Genomic DNA, 22,833 nt, shown 5'->3' with positions numbered 1-22,833 from the left:
ACAAGACTTGTGCTCTAGACCCTTCACCAGCTTCACTAGGAAAATAAGGTGCTTCGGTGTTTGCACAAATGCTCATGTGCAGTTTCTTTCAGGTGATGCACATGAACTTTGCTCCATACACCATTCCTCTTTCACTCCCTTCCTTGAACCGTTTTCTTCTACATGAGCAGACGAAGAAACTGTGCAGCTAAATACAGATAGATCAGAACTGATCCTTCAAGGGACTCTAAATGTCTACACTGGTGAAGCTTTGTTTCTTCAGACTTTAATTAGAAGGTGTATAGGGGAATGTCTGTAACTTTAATTGTTTGATTTACAGTCAGATTCTCTTCAAAGTCCCTGGAAAGTGTACCACCAGTTGCAGAAGAAATTTATTTGGACAGTAGTCTGGGGACAAACTGAAGAAGGGTGAGAGTGTCAACATTTGGATTATCAAAGATGGGAACAAAAATTCTATTTTTGCATGAAAAATCCAAAATTCTTGTATCACAGAGGCTTTAATGATGGACTGAATTAAATGGGCTAGTTTTTTAATAGTACTTTCCTAATTTTATGTTGCAGGTCAATGGTGGCGAGAAGAGACCTGCTTCAGATATGGGAAAGAAACCTAAAACTCCCAAAAAGAAGAAGAAGAAGGACCCAAATGAGCCACAGAAACCTGTGTCTGCCTATGCATTGTTCTTTCGAGACACTCAAGCAGCCATCAAGGGCCAAAACCCCAATGCTACTTTTGGTGAAGTCTCTAAAATTGTAGCTTCAATGTGGGACGGCTTAGGAGAAGAACAAAAACAGGTACAATATATGCTACAGCTCAGAGGTTTTGTTTCAGGAAACTGTTATCAGGGTCATCTAAGCACTGTAGGCAGCTTCTTTTGTTTGCCAGGATGAAACTTGAATATGTGACATTTCAAGAATATGATTTAAAGAGAACTGAGATAAGGAGAGTATTGTTTCATTTCATCTGTATGAAACCAGTAAAAGAGTTTTCTTAGTTTCTTAGGGTGTAACACAAGCCTTTGGATTATATTTAGGATTGATTTATAACAGAATTAGTGGGCCTAGGATTTTACAATGGCATTACCCTGTGTATTGACACCATGCTGTAAGAGGATCTTGCTGCCAAAGCTTAGACCTGTGCAGTGGGACCTGACATATATTTGAGCTCCTAGTTGCAGATATTTCCCTGCCCCATGATCCCATTATGCCAGAAGGGAAGCTGAACTTATATTTGCTCCCAAACCACGAGACTTTTATGAAAGAAATGAGTGATATGTTGACCCAAAGAGACCCAGGGTGGACACTGGCAAATGGACAGTGTTCTGGTGTATCCTCTAGCATACATGTGGGCTGTGGAAATCACATCCCTTAGTTCCATCTTCCATAGAAAGGCCTTGGTTCTGCAATAAGGTCAGCAGAGCTGAACCAGACCCTTTGCAGAAATCCTTCCAAGTCAGTCAAATGCTGTGTAAAAGTGGGCAACTCTGGAAGCTCATTATGTTCATTTGGTGACAGCTGGCAAATACCGTTCATCCTCACTATAGCATACCATTGCTTTTTTGTTGTTTTTGGTTGCATTTCTACCAACTACCAGCAGAATTGATTGGTTTGATAAAGAAATGGGAACTTAAAGAAGGAAACAGATACAGAAAGACAGGACATGCTGGGTGAGAGTTATATTGGTTGCAGGAGACCTGGGTGGGGATTGATGTCAACACACAGAATGGAAAAGTACTGGTACTAAATTGAATCCCATTTATTCACACATTATTACTGCAAAATTATAGCTAATAAGACTAAGAATTAAAGAAAAAATTTTTTATGATTTTTTGGTACGTAAAATTATTTGGGCTTGAAAAAAAAAAAGATTTACTTTGTTAATAACTGGATGGTGAAGGTACATATAGATCTCTGTTAAAGATACCGGTTTAGTAAGAATCAAGATTTGGCACTCATTGACTATCTTAAAAAAAAAAAAAAAAAGCTTATGCTATCCAGTATCCACCATTGAATAAGACCAGCATTTGGAAGGTTTAGCTTGAGGAAAGGTAATTTTCTGAACACAGGGATAAGAGAAATCACTTGGCCTGGCACATTATTTATTTTGTTGTGTTGCTTCTTTCTTCTCACTTTAAAAAAAGGAAAAGCATATGAATATGTCCAGCAAAGGCCAATGTTCTAGATCTGACAGAGCATTACTTTTTGGGACCATGATGATGTTTGTTCAGTTTTGATCCAGAAAAAGTACAGACTATGCTTTTGATTAAGTTCACAAGCAAGAGCTTTTAATCCCATTCCTCTTTGTTCCACATACCTTCCAGCTTGTAGGAGGGACAGTCCTCTGAGCCACATAAAGAGTAGCCACTACTCAGCAGATTGCCCAAGAAGCAGCCTTCTGTCCCTGCTGTGCTTGGCCAAGACCTCTGACCAAAGCTGAGAAACTACAGACTGTGGTATCTGGCTTAAATTGTTTCCTACTCCATAGGAAAATTGTTACCCAGAATCATTCCCTGTTCTTGAAATCTGGACACACATTTTTTTTTCCTGAAATAGTGAAAGGCCAAGACCTGGACGTAGAGAGCTTGTCTCTCTAGTTAATCATATATCTCTCTCATGATGACACCAAGCAAAAAATTATCTATTTAGCCAGACCCTTAATTTGTGACTGTTGCAGTGATGTGGTTTTTACTTCCATAGTATTTGTTCTGCTTACAACTCAGAAAACTTGACTTCATGAGTAATGATCCAAGATCCTATAATAGAGATAAACCTAAAAGACTGTAAAATGCACATTTCCTTTGAGCCTGTCATCTGAGTGCTAGCACCAGAATATTGAAATCTTTCTATAGAACTCTGTTTAGAAAAGTGCATAAAATCCTGAATGTCCAGCTTTAACTTCAATTTTCTATTCATAGTTGAAAGCAAGAATTGAATAAGTCTTATGCTGCAACAGCAGAACTAAATTTATTGTTCTTATCTCTTTGTTCTTACTTTAAATTGAAACACAACAGAATGATGTGTTATGGAATCCACATGACACGTTCATGAAAAAATGGCTGCAAGTAGGTTTTTAAGCAAATTTTTCCAGGAGTTTGGGTTAGCATATCTTTGTTGCTCTTTGACTCATTTTGCCTATTCATTATCATCTATTAAGCACATTTTTAAAACTCCGGGCCAAAATCCCTTCTAACCTAGCACTGTACAAAAATAATAAAAGATGGTCCCCATTTAAAAAAAAAAATAAAATTGGCAATCCGATTTTCTAGAATAAATTTAAACTCATTTTTTATTCCATTAGGGATATAATGTACAAAGTAATGATTACAAGACATCTTAACTGACTAGATAGTCTGTATTTTAAAGGCCTAATTTTTCAGATACAGAGCATTAGTAACTGTTATGAAACCTATGTCTCTGATAGGAAAATTGGACTCTAAAAATACAAATTATTAATTTAGCATTTGGTATTTGGCATTGAAGAATCCTCAGAAATTCAAAAATAGTTAAATTAAGAAACAATAACATCATTAGAGGACTACTTTATTGATGAATTATACTTGCTGAAATGGATTCAATTATCATAAAGCTGCTGGCTTTTATGTTTTGAAAGCTAATGCTTATTCTGAAATTTAAATAGAAATATGTTTCCAAATTATGTTTCCTGAATTGGAACTCCTTTTAGTATTTAAACAGTAAACATAAATTAATCAGAAAGTAGAACATAATGTAGCTATTGAGAAAGAAGAATAGCCTCATATTTTCATGCTAAAATGAAATCTTTGTTCCTATGATCTGAGCCAGTTTTTTCTGAAATGCATAGAATTCTTGTTTCTTCCAGAAGATTGACCACAGAATAAATAAAGGTATAGAAGCTCAGTACAGTGATGACCTAAAGGGGTATATGTATATCCAACCTTTAGCAACAAAATTTTGATAACCTGATGTATGAGACTGTAGCTTGAAAAACTTTGTGTAATAACCACATATGTTTTTCAAACTGTGAAGAATTAGGAAAGTGTTGTTTGAGAAAATAGGATTTGAATGACAAAAAAAGGAAATGTTATTATGAACTGGATAATGGTGGGTGCCTTACTGAAGTAAGGGGAAAGTTATGCTTAAAATGGATCACACTCTGATACTCTTACCATGACAATATTGCAATTTATAAGATTAAAGCAGATACTAGTGTACTTCCCCCTCATTTTACCATATTTTTGGGTCACATGCTGTAACTGTTCCCATTAATTTCTGTTTGTAAAAGGGGCATTTTCAAACAATGCTGCTGTATGCCTGTGTTTTGTTTGTCCAAACCTATCCACACAGAGAAGTCTAGAAATTAAGGGACTTCAGTGGTCATGGTGGGTTTTGTAATGGTTTCTTCTCAGGTTCTGAATTGGGTTACAATAATTACACATAATAAGAAGCTGTGACTGTGCACTTTCCTTCATTTTTCACTGTAAATGTTTTCTAAAACTGTTCAGATTAATAAATCTGTGAATGGAAAGCAGCTGTAGTCATAGCAGAGGGATTTTTTTTCAGTGGCTTCCAGTTTCTCTCTCATGATCACAAACACTCTTTTCTCCTCAGTCAGTACTATACTTCTGTGCATCCTATTTTTATAGCTTATTTATGTACATGTTTGCCCTTTGCACACATTTTGACTGCAAAAGGGATATAAACAACCCCCAAGAAAGAGGGTTCAGTATGGTAAATGGTTGAGTCTCTGGCTTTCAGACAGAACACTGGTTTAAACTGGGTAAAAAGGCTATTTAGGTCATTTTCTGTCCTTAGATGAAAAAGGAAAGTAATTTTAAATCAGTACCAGATGTGCATGTACTAAATGAACCTTAAGTTTCTAATTGGAGTCCTAGTAAAGCTGTAATAGATGTGGCAAATTACAAACAAAATGTTCTTGTTTACATTAGTGTAACTTTAAAACTTCAGCCAAAGACCTTAATAGATGTTCTGTTATTCTAAAAATGGAATTGAATGTCTATTCAACATTCAACAAAATTAATCTCTGGTGTAACTTCAGTGACTTAACTGGAATTCTAGCAGGAATTAATTTGGCCTCCTATGAACAGCTCAGTGTGCGTACTTGTGTATCTGTATGTGTTTCTGTGTGTTTACTTATGTGTTGCACTGGCCCCACAGCTGGAAGAAGGATGGATTCACATAGGGTACCCAAGACTTAACAATCAGAAGAAGCAGGTAAAACAACTGTTAGAATGCTGTAACAGATGCTGTCTTTTCAGGCTGCATAATTCATACACAGTAATATTAGCTGCAACAGTTCAGCTCAATAGCAACACCTCATTATTTTATCCCTCAGTATTTATTCCTATGGTTGACGCTTCATGAAATTACTGCTAATGTGTTTATACAAGGGCAGATCTGACACAAGTGGGAAGAATTTAATTTCCCACTCATTCTTTCCTGCTGATGTGTCCTCTTCCCCCGGTAGAAGTGGCAAGTGTAAATAGTTAATTTGCTTCAATTATGAGCCTGTCCTGCTAAATTAGAAGCAGCAGGAATATGAAGAGCCAGAATTATACATATGAGGCAGCTGACAAATCCTTGGAGCTCACAAAATCAAATCATTTACTCCTCATTGGTGCTCAAAGACCCACTAGATAAAAGCTGCCGTTTATTCTTTAACATCTGATGGAACTTGGATTACGTGTTACCAATACTTACGTAAAAGGAAGTCCCTGTACGTTCATGTCAATCTTTGTGATGCTGTTCCCTTTTTCGCTATAACCCACAAGCTTTCAGGGGTTTCTATTTTGGTCACTGAAAATAACCCAAACTGATTTGGGCACGAAAAATAACAAAGCATGTTTTACAAGTTTCTCTTTTGACCACAGGGACGTATCTACTTCTGGGATGAATCAAGTAGATCAGGAGGGGTTTTCGAAGTAATGCTGGCCAACATTTCACATCTCCAGAGCTTCTCTCATGATGTGAGAGACCACAAGTCAGATCAAAGTGGATACAAGATCAGTGTTTTAACAGGTCTTGGCACCACCTGGCTTCTGGTGACACCTACCCTAGCTCCTCCTCCTTCCCAGGGTGTGATGCCATTCTCCAAAGAATAACTAACACACTTCTAAGACTATGATAATACCTTCAGTTTAGTAGATAAATGATCACACAGGTTTTAGCTTTGTTTTATTTTTTAAAAGAGAATAGGAAGAGAAGGCACATCTATGTGTGCATACTGCCAAAGTGAATTACAAGCAAAATGGATTCAGAAATAGGCACAACAGACAGCAACCTTGCATCTCCTCTCCCAGCTACCTGAACCAGCAAAGTTGCTTTTACCAGTGCTGCATTTTAGGTGTGTTTGGGAGATACACTGTTTTTCCTCACAAATTTCTGTATTGAAACTGCACCTCTACCCTTTGAAGCTCTAGATGAGAGTGTCAAGAGTTTAAAACAACTGATCCTCATCCTGGTGTATTCTCCTTCTCCCTTTCTCTGAAAGCATCTGGGCTTAATGAGCTGAAACACAAATGGGCCAAGAACAGGCATACATTCAGTGTTAATACAACTCATGTCTATATTCACATATGTAAATTTATATCTTCAGATTATTCTATTGCCCTGGCTTCTACAGGGCCCACCGCTTCAAGTCCTTGACTTCTACTGGCTCCAGAGGAGAGCAGTGTCAGGCTCCCTGCTTGCAGTGCAGTTTTGCTGCAGGACCTCTGTCACCTGACAACTCCCACTGCTACCCAGAGCTGAGCTGAGCTGAACAGGACTGTGCTGGGCACTCGAGATGGGAGACTTCCCCTCTGTCACAGAAAAATATAGAATTAATGTCACCATAGGAGTCACCTAAGTCACCATAGGAACTGCCACATCTTACTCTGTGTAGGCTAATACAGACTATCCTCTGCTGGCCTCCTGCCCAGCCTCTTGCCCAGCAGCTTGGTCTTCCTCCAGCCTCCTGGGAGCACTTAAGTCACAGGGAACATCAGACACCCCATGTCCTGGGTGGATTTCTAATATCCACTTGCAGCATACGACAGACACAGCTCCTACAGGAATATTGCAGAAGGACACTGAGTTAAGAAATATTGACTTTAACTCCACCTTCTTGTTGTACTTGCAAGCAACTGGGCAAAAAGGACCCTGGATTCCAAATATTGCCGTAACAGTGTGCATAAATAATAGCCATAATTTTCTACTTATTCTTCTTCCACACCACCCTTTGTCCATACATTTGAGCTTGATAGGAACATGACTTTAAGTCATTTGCATACAAAACTGGATTTAGGCCCAATTATTATGCCTCCATTCAGGCTCACATCCTTGTTTTTTGAAAAAACGATAACCAGCAAGTGGAAATAATCACCACATAAATCATATGTCTAATGTCACTTCTTTTGTACCCAAATTTCATTCAACATGCTTCTGATAAAGTGTACAGTCCTACTACTGTAAGTTGCAAACATCAAGACTATAAGGTCAGATGTAGGCCTGGCACAAATGGCTGCAATTTTCAGTGATCTCCATTGAGTCTCAATGTTTGTACTAGACCTGAATTTGGCCTGTGATCTTTCCTTTACATGCCAGAAAGACTGAATTCTTTACCCTAAAGTTCTAATATGTCATCAGTATCTTTTTCATGCTCTACAGTCAAAGAGACTGCTGAGCCGTATAGCTAGCCCTTGGCCTCTTTCTGTTACTGTATGTACCTAGATTAAGAATCAAATGGTAACATGTTTCAGTATCCATTAAGCAATTCTGAGGATTTTTTTCCTGACTGCTGTGGGAATATCTTTCTCCATATTTTAGATGTGTGTGTGCAGCTCTAGGTGCCTTTGCTGCAAAATCAGAAGATTAAAACTAGAGATATGTCTCCCACTTGGAAAAAAAACAAGTTTTCTCTATGAACCTAGGTATTTAGGGCCAGGAACGACAGTCTGACTGTGGAATTTAATTCTGGATTGCAGCCTACTGTATTTTATCAGATGACATTCCTGTAACTGTAGCCCATGAAAGTGACACTCCCATGGGTTATAACACTGCAGAGACCAAGAAGACAAAATTGCTCAAGCTGCATTTTAATTTACTACTTTTGCATATACTGTTTTGGGGGGGTTCTGGAACGCTTCCACCAAAACAAATGTGGGCACTTTTACATCATTTTAAAGAGACAAATATAACTTGCTTGCAAGTGTCAGCTCTAAGGACATACTCACAAGATAAATGGAAAACTTCCGCTTCTTTGTCATCCTCCTACCATCTATTTAGGCACAGCCAGGGAAGTAGCATGGTTCTTTGTAATGTGCTTTGTCAGCTAGGAGACACACAGCTTTTGCAGACTTCCATGAGACACAAATTCTGAAAATCTCTTTTTCTCCTAAAACCGTCGTTCAGTTTAGTCCACAGTCTCCAAGTCTCTAGGATCATCTCTGCTATCAAAGGGGACTGTAGTCACAAGCAATAATCTTCCATTAGCAGCTGATACTCAAAACCAAGGACATGGTTGCAGGTGTTTGAGTGCCTGTTTGGCTCTTCTGATTACTGGGGGAAGGGAGATCTGTTCTCCTAAGGAACTAAGGGTGCAAGCCACGTGGGACAGGGTACTAATCCTGCTGCCTAGTGTGTTGTGTTGTATTGATAATCCTCCAAAAGCAAGTTGAGAGGAAGATCATTGGGAAAAAATGACTAACCAGAACAAAATCTTAAGACATTAGAGGTATATTTCAGCTATATATATCAGTGATGAGGGTCATATTATAGAACACATAGAAGAGCACCAGAGACACAAAGCCTGCCTCAAGGAATTTATGATCCAAAAAGACAAGAACTAAACAGCAGTTAAAATACATAAAGCAAAACATGAACAGAAGTTGGCATCATAATACAGAAGTGCTGATGTTCTACTGTGGTTTTAATTTCGTAAATACAGTATTTGTGAGTGGTTGTCGTATAGCTCACCACCCCTGTATCTCCATGTGAAACTTTGGTACCAGGCTGTGAGAGCCCAGGACATTTGTTTTCCCTGGTGGCCTAATTCGAAATCTGTCTTATATATTTATATGCACAAAGTAGAGTTCTGTACTTGCTCGTTTTGGGAAGTATCTTCTTCTGTATTTCTGCATGTTTTGCTAAACAGTGTAAGGGAACTTGAAGTTATCTTGGAAGTTCAATTAAATAAAGACTTGTGTATTCTGCTGTCTACATTTGCATTTGTGAAGCACAGTAAGAAAATAATGCCAGTAAGTTCCATTTATAGACTAATAATGTAGCCTTGGTGTTTTGGAGTTTATATAATATGCTGTAGAGAATAAAAATAAATTAAACTGACCCACCCTGCATATACAGAAATTATTATTTTTTTCTACCAACATTCAATTTCCACAACTGGGGCAATATAAAAAATAAAATATCGTGTAAGGAAACAAATCTGAATGGGCCTTTACTGCCTGAGTGACAATCAGTTGACATTCAATTATCACGTTAATTGAATTAAAGCAAGATAGAAATTACTTAATTCTATAACTATATGCTCCTGTCAAGTTACTTATTTAATAATTGTTGCTTGCTTGATGGAGGACAGGAAAATGACCTTATAAGAGATTTCTGAGATGGTAAAAATAAAATTAAATATTCCTACTATACACTATAGATAAGAACAGAACCCTACTTCTTGATACAGGAAAAATGTTAAATGTATTATTGGATATTATGTGTTTCATAATTTGACACTGTTTTAAGCATGAAACTCAAAAGAGCTTCTACTATTTTCTAGACCACACTTGAATGGTGATACAAGCCTTTTTCATCCCCAAAAGTGCTGCAAGGATGCAACTCTGTTACACTTACTACAACACAAAACTATTTATGCCTGAGGGCTAAAAATTCTCACAGCTGCATTAAAAAAAGAGGTTGGGAGGAGCAGCTGACTCACTCATACCTGTTTGAGGTGCTGCGAGAAATGTTGAAGACGCTCCCCACTTGTCCTGCCTTCATAAGCCCCCAGTACAAGTCCAGTCTAGAAGAAAGTCAGGGAACTGGTACCCACTGCCAGGGCCAAATTCATTTGCCTTCAGAGAAAAGTATTGACAGCCAGACCTTGTTGCTACTCATATTACCAGTTGTTACTCCCAGACAAGCAGAACTTAGCCTAATGTTTAGTCTAAGCCAGGACCAATCAGAAGTTCCAAACCCAGCATGAGGATGATTAGCCTACTTGTATGCTGACCCAAAGAGTGGGCACCTTCAAAAGGACAACAGCATATAGACAGTGAGAGCTCAAGCTGTTGTCCTCAGAGGACATGCCAATGCCCTCAACAGGGGCAGAGTGGTGTGAACTGATCACCCTCCAGACAAGGCATCCTGCAGGGACCATTCTTGCCAATGCAAAACATCAAAGTGGGCTGGGGTCATCTAACTTTTCACCCCTCAGTAAGGACGTTTTCACTATAATGACCTTCTGTTACATCATTTGTATTACCAGGGAAGACATGGTGTTGATGTGACTGTTATTCAATCACCAAAAGAGTAAAGAAAAGAGGCCAAGTCAGTGTGTACACTGAACATGGTAGATGCATTGGTAGGAAATAATTAAATAACAACTGTGCAGTGATGTTCCTGTGAAGTAGTGATGTTTTAAATGGAGATTTACAGAATCGTTGTTAGCTTCATATTATTGAGTTAACCTTGTGCAATATGACTATTTGCGGGAAAAGTCAGGTCCCAGAGGAGTCTTTCAATTATGCTGTGACTGTAAGAGCACAGCAGGAGTGTCTGTTTTTTGTATTTGTGTAATGCAAAATAAAACCCAGTGTGGAAGCAGTAGATACATGATCTTTTGAAGAACATTATTCTGTGTAAAATTCTTTGTTCAGCTGTTTTTAAGTTGGCTGTCAGAATGATAGAGACATTGCAATATACAAAGCAGTATAACTTAGTCTTTGTTCTGTAGGTCAAGCTGAATTCATTTCAGCAGCTAGGAACAGACTGTTGACTAATTTTTTATTAATTTTAAAAACAAATAGTAATTCCCCTAATAATCACAAGCAATTACAACTTAAAAAGCAAATTGCTACTTTTTCATTTTTTTTTTCAGAACAATAGGAGATCAGCAAACACTATATATGTATCTTAATCTGGAGAAATTACAAGGGTGCAAAGATACATTTGCACAGCTAAAACGAATTTTTTTCCCTCTCTGACTTTATATGTACAATTTGAGAAGCCTAAGACTTCTCTGTTTCCATTATGATCTTTTGCTTCCTGGGGAAGCAGCCTCTGAGTTTTGCCAGCCCATATCTGAGTTTTATTCTGTGTCTGAAAGCAAAGCCTCAGTGAAACAAAAAATTGTTTCATGAACACATTCTTTATAAAAATGGTGTTGTACTGGATTGTTCCAGCTGACACTAACACTCTCACTTTGTAGTCTGCAACCGTATTGTCCTCTGTGTGTACACTCTGTGCTGTCAGGTCCTCTCCATTACTGCTAGTTTTACTGGAGCATTGGGAGATCAAAAGAGAACACTTTAAAGTCTCATAAAATTTATCTTTCTGGGAAGATGTTCATGTGTGGTTTTAGCTGTGGAATTCAGCTCCAAAATTGTCCACCAGAATAGCTTTACCTATCTTTTAGTTTTGAATCAATAGCCCAGTAAACTAAGTAGTATGGAATGGGAGGGGGAAGGTGGATAGTCTTTACTCTCTTATGGAGGCTTTCTGCAGGTGGCCAAGTTGTGCATTTGGCTAGAGAACTGGACAGCAGAAACATTACAGAAATATTATACAAAATATTGTATAATATTATGAATCCTAAATACCCATCCACACACGAATAAAACTCTGGAATATGACTTCAAAATTGTGAAATATAACAGCAATTAAAAAGTACATTTTCTTTCCCTTTATTTGTCTCACTCACTTTTAAACTCTTAGATGTTTTTTAAGCTTTTCCTTTCAACAAAGGAGTCAGTCCTACTTAGTCACATGAAGCCAAGATGCATGCATGACCCCCAAGTCTACCCTTTTAGGAAGAAAAAAACGAAATGTGAAGTAGTGAGAAACTCATGACAATATTTGCAAAGAGAATTGCTGACTTGCTGCTGAATCTGTCATTGACGTGGCTAACAGCTATGCTCCATGGCTCAAAAGCTGATTCTTCTGAGAACTTTCAAACTTAAATATCTACATATGCTTTTCTAACATCATGTTACTGTAGTGCCACAAGGTCTTGTCTAACCCTGCAGATAATCTTTGATCTTGAAATCTGGGCAAAATTGAAGCAATTCTCCAAGGTCTTTAATCTATTATGAGATTGTGCACATGCCACATTTAAAATAATTTGGTGAGTTGAGAGAAATGTACAGAAATAGATACATGCTCCTGAGAAGTTAATTAGACCGATATGAGATGAAGACTGGGATAATGACTAACATTTATTATCCTTAGCAGCTCCATGAAGCTTCTTTGACTGCCCCCAACAGTTTACCCAGGGAAGAGAAAAAGTCTCTTGGCTGATCTGTGTGGTGTTGTCATCTCCTCCTTCATTTACCTCAAATGTCTTTCTGCACATTCTCATCTTCCCCAGAGGGTTTTAACTGATCTCACATGTGGGAGCCAGTGAAGAGGCCCACACTTACTGTCCCTCACCCCTAAAGGTCCCATTTGAAACTACGCCCCACACTTTACTTGGAACAATTAAACCTGAGATACTATGAGGAATATTGTTTTTTCAGTACTGCTGGGTAGTTAAAGGGTGTTTCAGAATTGGAACAATATTTTCTTTGAAATATTTGATGTTTATTATTTCACTCTTTAAACAACATGAGAAGGAAAGCCTGTTTACTTAGAAAGACATTATGAAGATGCATGAGACACACCGATGATATATAAAAACAAAACCAGATTAATTTACCAATGTGACACTCTTTGTTTTTAGGTATACAAAAAGAAAACTGAAGCTGCCAAGAAGGAATATCTGAAGCAGTTAGCTGCCTACAGAGCAAGCCTTGTATCCAAGGTAACACAAAATGTATATACGTACACTCATATATATAGTGACATATTGCAAACTATTTTCAGCATTTATCTGGTGCTGAGCACCATAGTATTTAGTGCAAATAGCCTTGTTTGTTATCAACTTAACCTTAGGTTTAAGTTGCAAATGCTAAATAAACACAGTCATCTCTCTATGGAAAGATATCCTCTGGTCATTAAGACAGCACTTCTTTAGTTTGGGACTAACATCCCAGTTCAAAAGAAGAAGGAGATAGTGGTAAAAAGACCTCAATATAACAAACATGCCATGCCAGGCAGTCGTCATGCTACCTATAAGGGAAAAAAAATATATCTTACACAACATGCCTGGGTTTGGTTTTGGGGGGGGTTTTAAGTACTGATTTTTACCTTGCAATCACAATACAGAAAAATTCAAGCTCAGCTGACATTGCTGATTTTCGTAAGAAAATGTGAATTTACATTTTACATCCAGCAAGCCATTTGTGTGAGCACAGCATAGGTCACCCTTAGGACAATGATGGAATGTCCTTCACTGGAACACACCAGTGTATCCCAGGTAAACAGCTAGTAGCAGTTTTCTAAATTGATTTATTCACTCATTCTTAATACCCATAATTTTTCAGTAAACTCTTTAAGATTTGTAAAATGCTTTTAAATATGCAGAAGAATGTGAAAATACTGCACTGTGTCAATGAGAAAAAACAGTTAAGCAACTATTGAATCATACCAGTTAGAATCACTTGGTTTGGGTCTATCAAAACAAATATTTTGTTCTTAAGAAAACCAGTAAAGAAAACCAATTTTTGAGGCAAAGATCACAGTAAGAAGGACTGTCATATAGGACCTGAGTAGAACTTTTTTGTTAGTTTCAAATTTTTTGGGGGTCGTACACAATCCTTCTCTGTATATTATATTAATTTGTACAGGGAATCGCTATATGATTAGCCATACAAAGACCTTTCATGCATCTTTCTACATTACCTTAGTATTTGCTCAGTGTTTGTTCTGAATTTAAAAGTATGAAATATGGGTGTCACTTTATTGATTTTTGGGGGTTGTGTCTTATGCATTTTAATTTTTTACCTACCATCATAAATACTGTGCATTTAGTTAAAGTGATTTACGAGGTACCTTTAATCTCTGTATTAAGATTGTTTGGTTCCAGAAATACTCATTGCCTTCAGAGAGAATACCATGTGCACAAGCAAACCCTTTTGAAATAGCTTGATTATTGGCAAAAGATAGGTTTAAAAAGCTCAAAACATTCCAATAGCTTTCTAAGAAATGCATGAAGCCAACTTTTCACTTGAGAAAATTATTTAGATGTCATTATTCAGCACATCATGGACTGTTTACGTTACACTCTAAGTAGCTTAATTTTGAAATGTCGCATATACAGAACGAGATTTTTTTGGTTTGGTTTGGTTTGGTTTTTTTAAGAGAAAAAAGTATATTATGGTGTTTTCTGAGGTTTGTTTTTAAAAAAAAAATTGGAAGATTGTTAATTAGTTCAGTGCATGAATCGATTTGTGCAAATATTTAAATTTGTTGTTAGTCAGAAAAGCACTGAAGCATTTTCTTAACTTTTCAGCAGTTATTTAAATTCTACCCATAATTTAATGTTTTCCTCTAGTGTGGAAAGTATAAAAATATAAACTTAATGAAGCTGAGTACTGATTGCTTACTCTCATGAACACACTCAGTGAATCTAACAGAGCTGGCATGTAACTAAAGCAAGTCCATTTTGAAATAAGGATGCAAAATACCCAGTTGTAATATAATATCAGTATATTCTACATTATCATTATTAATTATTTATGTGGCACCAGAAAAGTTGTAGTTCTTTAGACAAGCCTGTAAGCATGAGGAAGTATATATAATACATTATTAAGATTGTTTGGAGTCCACATGGTCTTTTATGCCCATGCCCACATTATTATCCATAAAAGCTACTTTTAGACAGTATTATTAAGATTCCAAGACCTCAATCTCAAAAGCTTAGACATGCCAAAAGTAACATACCTTTACCAAAATGCTTTAATAGAGTATTAATGATTTGCTCACATTATATGTTTTATACTTTATACCTCACCCTATGTGAATCTCATTTCATACACTTATAATCAGGTGTTCACTTTGGGTCCTCCTGAGTTGTATTTACTGCATGTTATTTAACCTTGCTTCTTTACAGGATTTTCTATGCTGCTCATCCCAGCAATGTTTTAGTGCAAATCCTCACTAATATTTGAGAGGAGGAAGTTTATATTGTCCATATTTTCAAACTCAACTAAATCATTGTGAAATCAGGTGTTCAGTAATTTTAGGTGTTGTCCTTGAGATGTTCAGTTGTGCTTCACATCAGGACATCCCCTTGCTATCCAGATGATAGGAGTTACCCAATTATCAAGCTTTCTTCCTTATCCCCTCCCAGAGGATAGCAGGAAGAGGTGGGCACAAGCAGGCAAGGGTGCTCCTCAGGTCCCCTCTGTCCAGTTCAGCAGCCGCTCTACTTCCCAAAACATCTGCTTCCCAAAACAACTGCTCTACTCATTTCCTAACTTTTCAACACTGATTCTACCACTTTTTTCATGAAGTATTGCTGTTTTTTAAACAACTAGTGAGTGTGTATGAGTGTTTGTGTATGTTTTTCTGCACTTATTTGCAAATCTTCTCTGTTCTAAAAGCGAGGAATGGACTTATGCCATGTTCTGTCTCAGTGCTCCAGATCTGGAGTTGAATTCACTGCACCCGTCTTGGCCATTTGAGATTCCACAATAGTCAAAACAGAAGATTGCAGGGAAATGGGGTAAATCTCATTTTGCCAGGAGATTTCTTTGCCTCTGCCTGACAGTGAAATAAGGACATTCAGATATATTGTTTTTCATTCCAAGCTGTGAGATTGAATGGAATATGAGGTGGGAATGATGGCCTTCTCCATGATACTTGGCCATTTGCCCCCTCCTCTCCCCTCCCCTCCTCTTCCCTCCCCTTTTCTTCCCTCCCCTTTTCTTCTCCACTTTTCTCCTCCCTCTCCTCCTCTCCCCTCTGTCAACAGCAACTTCAGTAACAGGATTGCCAGCCCACCTCTGGTAGACTTTTAAATGCTTTTGTGATGTCTTTATAAGGTATGGCTACCTCCCAGTAAATAAGATAAACGTATGATCGTATAAATATGTCACTACGGATTAATGCCCATTCAATTTATCAGTACATTTGCTGTATTTTCTCCTTTTTTATGATGGTTGAAATTAATGGGTCCGTTGTTGAGTTTGTTCATGTGTGTAGGAATTGATATGTAAAGTAAAAACACATAACAAAGCATTATATCTTCTGCTATACAGATTGCCATATTGCTTATAGTACTGACTAAGCCTTTGCATTGTAAACAAGTGTCTTTATATTTGCCCTTAGTTGCAACTTTTAGTACTATTCAGGTCCAGAAATGCAGTCTCTGGTATCTGGTAATTTGTATAGCATTACATAAAATGCTGTGAATTGCAATTTTACTTTTTCATAAAACAAGCACTTTTTCCAGCTTAACCAGCCTTTTTTCTGGCTGACATTAGAATTTTTGCTTCATATTTCAAATATATATATATATTTAATACAGATATATATATAGGTAAATTTTAAATACTATATTATATATGTTCATCTATGTATATTTATATAACAATATATGCATATTATGTATGAAACATGCCTAATATATTTATGTGCATATAAGTGATACATATATATATGTTAAATATAGCAGTACAAATGCAACCTTCAATAGTACAGAAAAGTTTCTCTTCCTTGTTTTATTCTTTTTTATTAAATGTATCTTTAGTTCTCTCTGTGTAGTGACAACTTCAAGTTTCATGCAGACGTATTTTAGTGACTATGGCTGAAGCTAAAATCTCTCAACAAGGAGAATATTATTCAAATTCATAATGCTCAAGCATATTTCAAAACTGATGTTGTATCTAAGTCAAAGTGATGTCCTCACTTGACTTCGTAGTGAATGCGCTGGACATTTTTCAGTTTTGTGGACAGTGCAGATTCTTTGGACATGTAAAATTGCTTTTGAATTATATGGCAGACTTAGCTTTTCTAGTCCATCATCTTGCAATTGTGGTTCATAAGAAAACTAAAGGTCATATCTAGTAAGACTGGCATTGCCTTAATGCCATTAGCACAGCAATTTGTAACCAGAGAGTCCTGGGCACCCAAAATATCTGGTAGACTGCCTCTGTTGTAATACAAATGATCAGCCTAAGGAATTCAAGTCTCTTAGGACTGCAGTGAATATACATGGAAAAGTATACCTACTTGTAAAAAGCAATTGACCTACTTGTAAAAAGCAATATGGACACCATGATAAAAAAACAAACAAAGAAACCAAACACCAAAAGCAAAAAGCAAAAACTACAAACCCAAAACCGAAACAGTAAAATTGGTAATAGTTTCCCATTTTGTGTGTGTATGTATGTGGTGAGAGCACCTGCCTAACATATAAAAAGGCAAAAAGATATATCATCTCTCCTAGATCAAGCATTTCCCCACTCCTAAGTAATTGTGGATGTGCAGGTGTGCTCTCTCCACAATTTGTTTTCTGTAGCTCAGTGAATCCCAAATTCTTTTCTGCGCAATGGCCAAGCTTCAGATGTAAGGGAGCACTGTATCCTGGCTCACTCCTTCCTGAAATAAGCAGCTGGTGGGGTCTAGGACATTGCTTTGGGGAATAAAATTCCTAATATCTCTTGACAAGAGTCAATGACTGAACTGTCTTGTCTCCTGGTCAGTGCTTTAACAAGTTGGCTGCTGCATACAAGGAAAGCAGCGTCCCTTCTGCTGTTGGCAGAAAGGCACCTGGTTCTGAGAACAGCTTTTCCTATGTTATATCTAGCCCCAGTCCATGCAGATGTTTTTGAAATTTCATAAACCAGTTTAGGCTATTCTCAGTGAAAGCATAAGAGAAAGAATAAATAAAAATAGGGTTATGTTTGATGCATGTTTGGGGGGTTTTTTTGTAGCTAGAAGCTGCTACAAGGCAAATGGAAATATTTCCCTTAAAGTAATAACAAAAAAATCCCAGAATGATGACATACACATAGATTTTTTACTTTTTTCCATTAAACATTAGAATCCCTAACTGGGAAAACTCTAATGTAAGGCTTTTAAAGCAGGTAATTCGTGCTTCTGTGATGCCTCATTCTTTCATTATTTCTGGAGTTGATATGATGTAGTCAGAAATTTTCAAAGAATCATAAATAAAATTATGCATGTGCAAATATGCGATATATCAGAGTATCTGGTAAGTGAACATGTATATTTATAAAACAATTGTCTAATCTCATAATAACACAAGTCCAACCATTTTTTGTCTGGCAAGGAAACCGATTATCTACTGCAGCTGAAAATATAGAGCAAACTGTAAGTTAGTGCCATGAATTTGATTTGAGGGTAAATCACGTGATGCTTTACATTCAGCAGTGCAGAAACTGAGAGATGCTCTCACATAATTTCTGCCAAAAATGGCAGAAATGTCTTGAGCTTGATAGAAGCCAGATTTTGATTTGGAGAGCAACTGTGTTTGGTTTCAAAGTGAGTTAATAAAACGAGGTTTCACTATTAGCCTAGTGTTTCCATTTGGGGAATTAAAACACTTGTACCAAATTAAAGTTGCATATCCTTTATCACATGTACCCAGGTTACATTCATAAAACATCCATTTTTACTCACATACCCTAAATGAATCCATGCCAATCCTCTGTAGATGATGACAAAATGTATATTTAGATTTGAAGATGTTCTTCTGAGCCACCTTGACTAATTAGAGATGACAACCCATGGCTTACTCCTTTGTTCTGAAATATCAAGAATGTGTCAAAAAGCTTTCTGAACTCTCTGGAGTCCCAGATGTTGTTATTGCAATAGGTGACTGGAATTAACAAAATATGAAACGTCATTTGCTAAGAGCCTCTTGTGACTTAGGTAGGAAGGCAGCTGTACTTCAAATATGCATATGAAGTTATCTACCATAGTGTGTAGAGTTAAGTCAAAGGAATCTCTAAAGGAGTTAAAGAGCTAAGCAGGAAAGAGAAAACAGTGCCAGCAAGGAACCTTTCTCTCATAAACAGCTTCACAGGGGTATTAATGAAATGGCCGAGCCCATGCAGGCTAGAAGAAGGGATTCTTCTCAAGGACAGGCTTGGGGTTGGAAGTGACCTAAAATGTCAAAAATGTTAAAAATGGACAGGATTATGAGAACACAGAAAAGCTGAGAGAAGGAATAAACAATTCAAGATGTTCCTTCCACCAAAGAGACAGCAAAGACAGCAGATGCAAACTTAAGCTTAGGTAAGCTTTGTAGGAGCTGCATAAATTATGCAGCCAATTTCCTTCTCTCTACCTCTTTAATGTCACAGTACTGAAGATAACTCATTTTAAGCTGAGTCAGGCCTTCTAAAGTTTGTTTACAGTCTGCACAGCCTGGACCATCCTGGTACTAGCTGACGTAATCACTGCTGTTAGCTGAATGTAACTGTCATTCTGGTCACAGAATCAAAAAATTGGTGAATTCCTCAGCATGCTTCAAGTGACACCAGTCACTACATGTGGGAATGGCACCATCATGAGAAGGGACAATGTGGCAACTATGTAGGTTTATGACACATATTCATGTGAAACCTGAATTAAGTTAAACTCTTTTTTAGGCCTTGAAATACTCACATAGTACATGTTCCAGTCTATAGAGAGAGGATGCCAGACGTCCGTTTCTCATTTAAAGAGAAGCACCTGTTTCTCATTTAAAATAAAACTTTGTTGCACCATTTTGGCTGTGTAAAAAACATTTCTGATTTTGGAATATGTTATGTTTACCCACAAGTAAAGCTGTTTGGTTTTTTTGGTGTTTGCATATTGGCCATAAGGCTCACTCTTTTGCCCTTCAAGAGATCTCTCAACATGTATTTAAAGGACACATGGGCATGGAATAGTACAAGAACATTTACTGAATGTTCTGAATGTACTGAATGTATTTACTGAATATTTTACTACAAAGGAGAGCTTAATTGGTCTTGTTAATAAAGAAGCATTTAGATGATATCTGATCTGTAAACAACTGAAATTATATTGTTCCAACTGAATGGCTTTGATCATTAACTAATTTTGTGAAATCAATAGAACAAGAAAAAGAACTCTTTTTTCTCTGTAAATAGAACATCTCTTGTTTCTTTGAAAGAACACTACCTTTTTGATTTTACATTGCAAGGAGCGATATTAGTTGAGTACTGCTTTCTAGAGTGACATTATTACGAAAGTCTATTTAGTTCCCACACATTATGGCTGTATATTGTATGTTATAGCAGATAATATATATATAGTATCCTGCAGTAGATAAGGATGCTGAAGATAAAGTATTTATGTGTTATGTAAATTAAAGATATTCATAGGCATTATGTGTGTATATATCTATATAGTCCTACTTGCTGGCAGCATTTCTAGCAAAAACTGCATTAACGTGTTAACAAATGAAATAAGTATAGGCACTTGTAGTTTCTGGGTATGCTTCTGAAGAAACACAGGTCAAAAGTACAGGTCCTCAACTGGGAATGATTCTCTGCCTCTGTTAGGCAGATCCTACTTGGTTTTCATAAAAAATTAAATGGACCTGCAGATATTAATACTGAAGTAACAGTAACAGTGTTGGGCTGTGATTCAAATTCTGTTGGAGTTAGTAGTAGAAGATTTTCTTTTCAATTCAGTAGTCCAAGGATCAGGCCCTTAGAGTACTGCCTTGTTAAAACATGTCCTTGCTTTACTTTCAACATGGATGTTATGTTCCAGCTGAGACGGGGTTAGAAGTGCCAACAGTAGCCAGAAGGCAGTCACAGGTTAGAAAGAGAATCAATACCCATGTAGGTTTCAAGTGCTGTTTGGTTACCCAGATACAGAGGTGAGCATTTAAAGTGTGACTTTTCAAAGTGGAAGTAAAATTATATCCGAAAGGCAACTGTGGAGATGCCAGAATGGCATTGCCTAGGCTGCTGCTTTTTTCTCTGACACAAGTAAATTGAGCAGGATGGCTGCACCAAAAATTATTTCTCGACCATAAGAGTGAGTTGTATGTTATACGATGAGGGAAATCCCAATGTCACTTTCCTCTAAGGAACAGACATACTCCTTGTGCCTGAATTCAGTCTGTGATAGGAGGACCATTAGTCCCAGGGCAGTTTTCAGTAGAAAAGAATAGCACAACTATTAAGCTTAACCCCTTAACCTAATATAATTCTTTAATTTGGTAATTAAGAATAAGGAGTTTTGGCACACATTAGGGGAGTAGAAGTAGATGAGAAAGTTCTCTTTGCTCTAGAATTGGAAGGAAAGGCACAAGCTTAGTGAAAGCCATGGATAAGAACTTGATTCAGCACTTTCCAAATGGTGCAAAATTATCAACTCTGAACACTTTCTCTGAAGACCATCACTCGTTAGTATCATCAAACATTTCCTTGAAAATACAATACAAGTAAAATAATTCTGTGGACCAAGGGTCATGAGCCACCAGTACTTTTAGTTAATATAATTATATTTGTTATCATCGGAGTTACAGTAGTACTTATTTTGTTTCCTTCCTTTCCCTACTTTTTTTCTACTTTCATTATCTTTCTGTTCAGATATTAAAATGTTCTTCCCTCTTTTTCTTTGTGTTTTGGTAAAACTAGATTCTTGGTTGGGGGAAGGGAGGAAAATGGCTTTGCATTGTGACAAAGGTGCAGTCATACTTTCTCTGTAGCATTCCATTGCTTTGGCCTACCTATGTTGTCTTCACCTTCTGATTTTTTATTTTTTTAAATTTAGGCAGTAGTATTAGGTGATGATGTTAGTTGGAGAGACAGGTCCATAGGAAATCCTTCTCCTAGCCTATCCTAGAACTTGAAGATCTATAGTAACGCTTTGACCTGATCTCTAGTACAAGTATAAGCCATGCAAAGAGCATAAACGACTGTCAAGAAAAACTCATTTGTGGTCCTAGTGTATATTCACTAATCTATGTATTAAATACTGCCACCCACTGTATACTAAATATAATATTCTGTCACCCTCTAGTGGTGATTCTACACCACCATTCTGATAATAGTGATCCAAGATGTTCTCACTGGAGATCTAGTAGAAGACCTTGTTACCTGTAGGAGATCTAAGCCCCAATGTTTGGTGGCCTGTGTGTACAGATTTGTAATTTTGGTCTCCACTGCATATATCTGCAAATGAATTGTATTCTAGAACTTAATCCCAAAAATCAGAGATGTAAATTGTGTTGGTTTGAGGCAGATTAATTAGAGGGTTTTGGGGGCTTTTAAGTTATTTCTGTGCTTTTCTCCTTGGATAAGGCAAGAGAGAATTTACTGAATTCCAGCCTGCAAAGTTGGGGAACATGACTGTGCATTTGAAGCCCATATTCGCTAATGAAATCCCTTTGTTCTTAATTCCTAGTTTTACCCATGATAAAAGTCCTTATCTAAGACTGTCTGATGCTTTACTGGATAGGTGCAATGCCCATTCAAGTCTGTGAATGAAGTAATTGTGACTGAAAGGGTAGCATGACTTATGCATCATATTTACCTCTTGGTATATTTCACAGTAAAGTAACGCAACTAAGCCAAAGTATTTGAATCACCTATTCTATTAGCTTCAGCAATACTTACAAAATCTGCATTTCTGACCTATCTGCAGAAAAAGCTGAAGGTGCAGTATACTGGAGAAGAGCATTTAATGGGTTCATTTATCAAGATTCCCAGTAACTGGTAGTATTGATGTGATTTACACGATACTGGACAATTTGGTTTC

The 22,833-nt window shown here is 37.1% G+C and overlaps 1 protein-coding gene across 3 annotated transcripts in view; it reads left to right on the top strand.

Moving 5' to 3' along the window:
- The window catches only part of TOX (thymocyte selection associated high mobility group box), a 223,059-nt gene that overhangs the window by 185,101 nt on the left and 15,125 nt on the right, over window positions 1-22,833 (top strand). For all 3 annotated transcript variants that reach the window (XM_027638825.1, XM_027638826.1, XM_027638824.1), the window contains 2 exons: window positions 562-792; window positions 12,923-13,003. In XM_027638825.1, the coding sequence (XP_027494626.1) occupies window positions 562-792; window positions 12,923-13,003 (312 nt within the window). The remainder of the gene's footprint in view (window positions 1-561; window positions 793-12,922; window positions 13,004-22,833) is intronic.

The sequence above is a fragment of the Corapipo altera genome, unplaced genomic scaffold (genome assembly GCF_003945725.1).
Source record: "Corapipo altera isolate COAL_440 unplaced genomic scaffold, ASM394572v1 49, whole genome shotgun sequence".
Lineage (NCBI taxonomy): Eukaryota > Metazoa > Chordata > Aves > Passeriformes > Pipridae > Corapipo > Corapipo altera.
The sequence above is the reverse complement of the archived record's forward strand: the minus strand, read 5'-3'. Positions and strand labels throughout refer to the sequence as shown.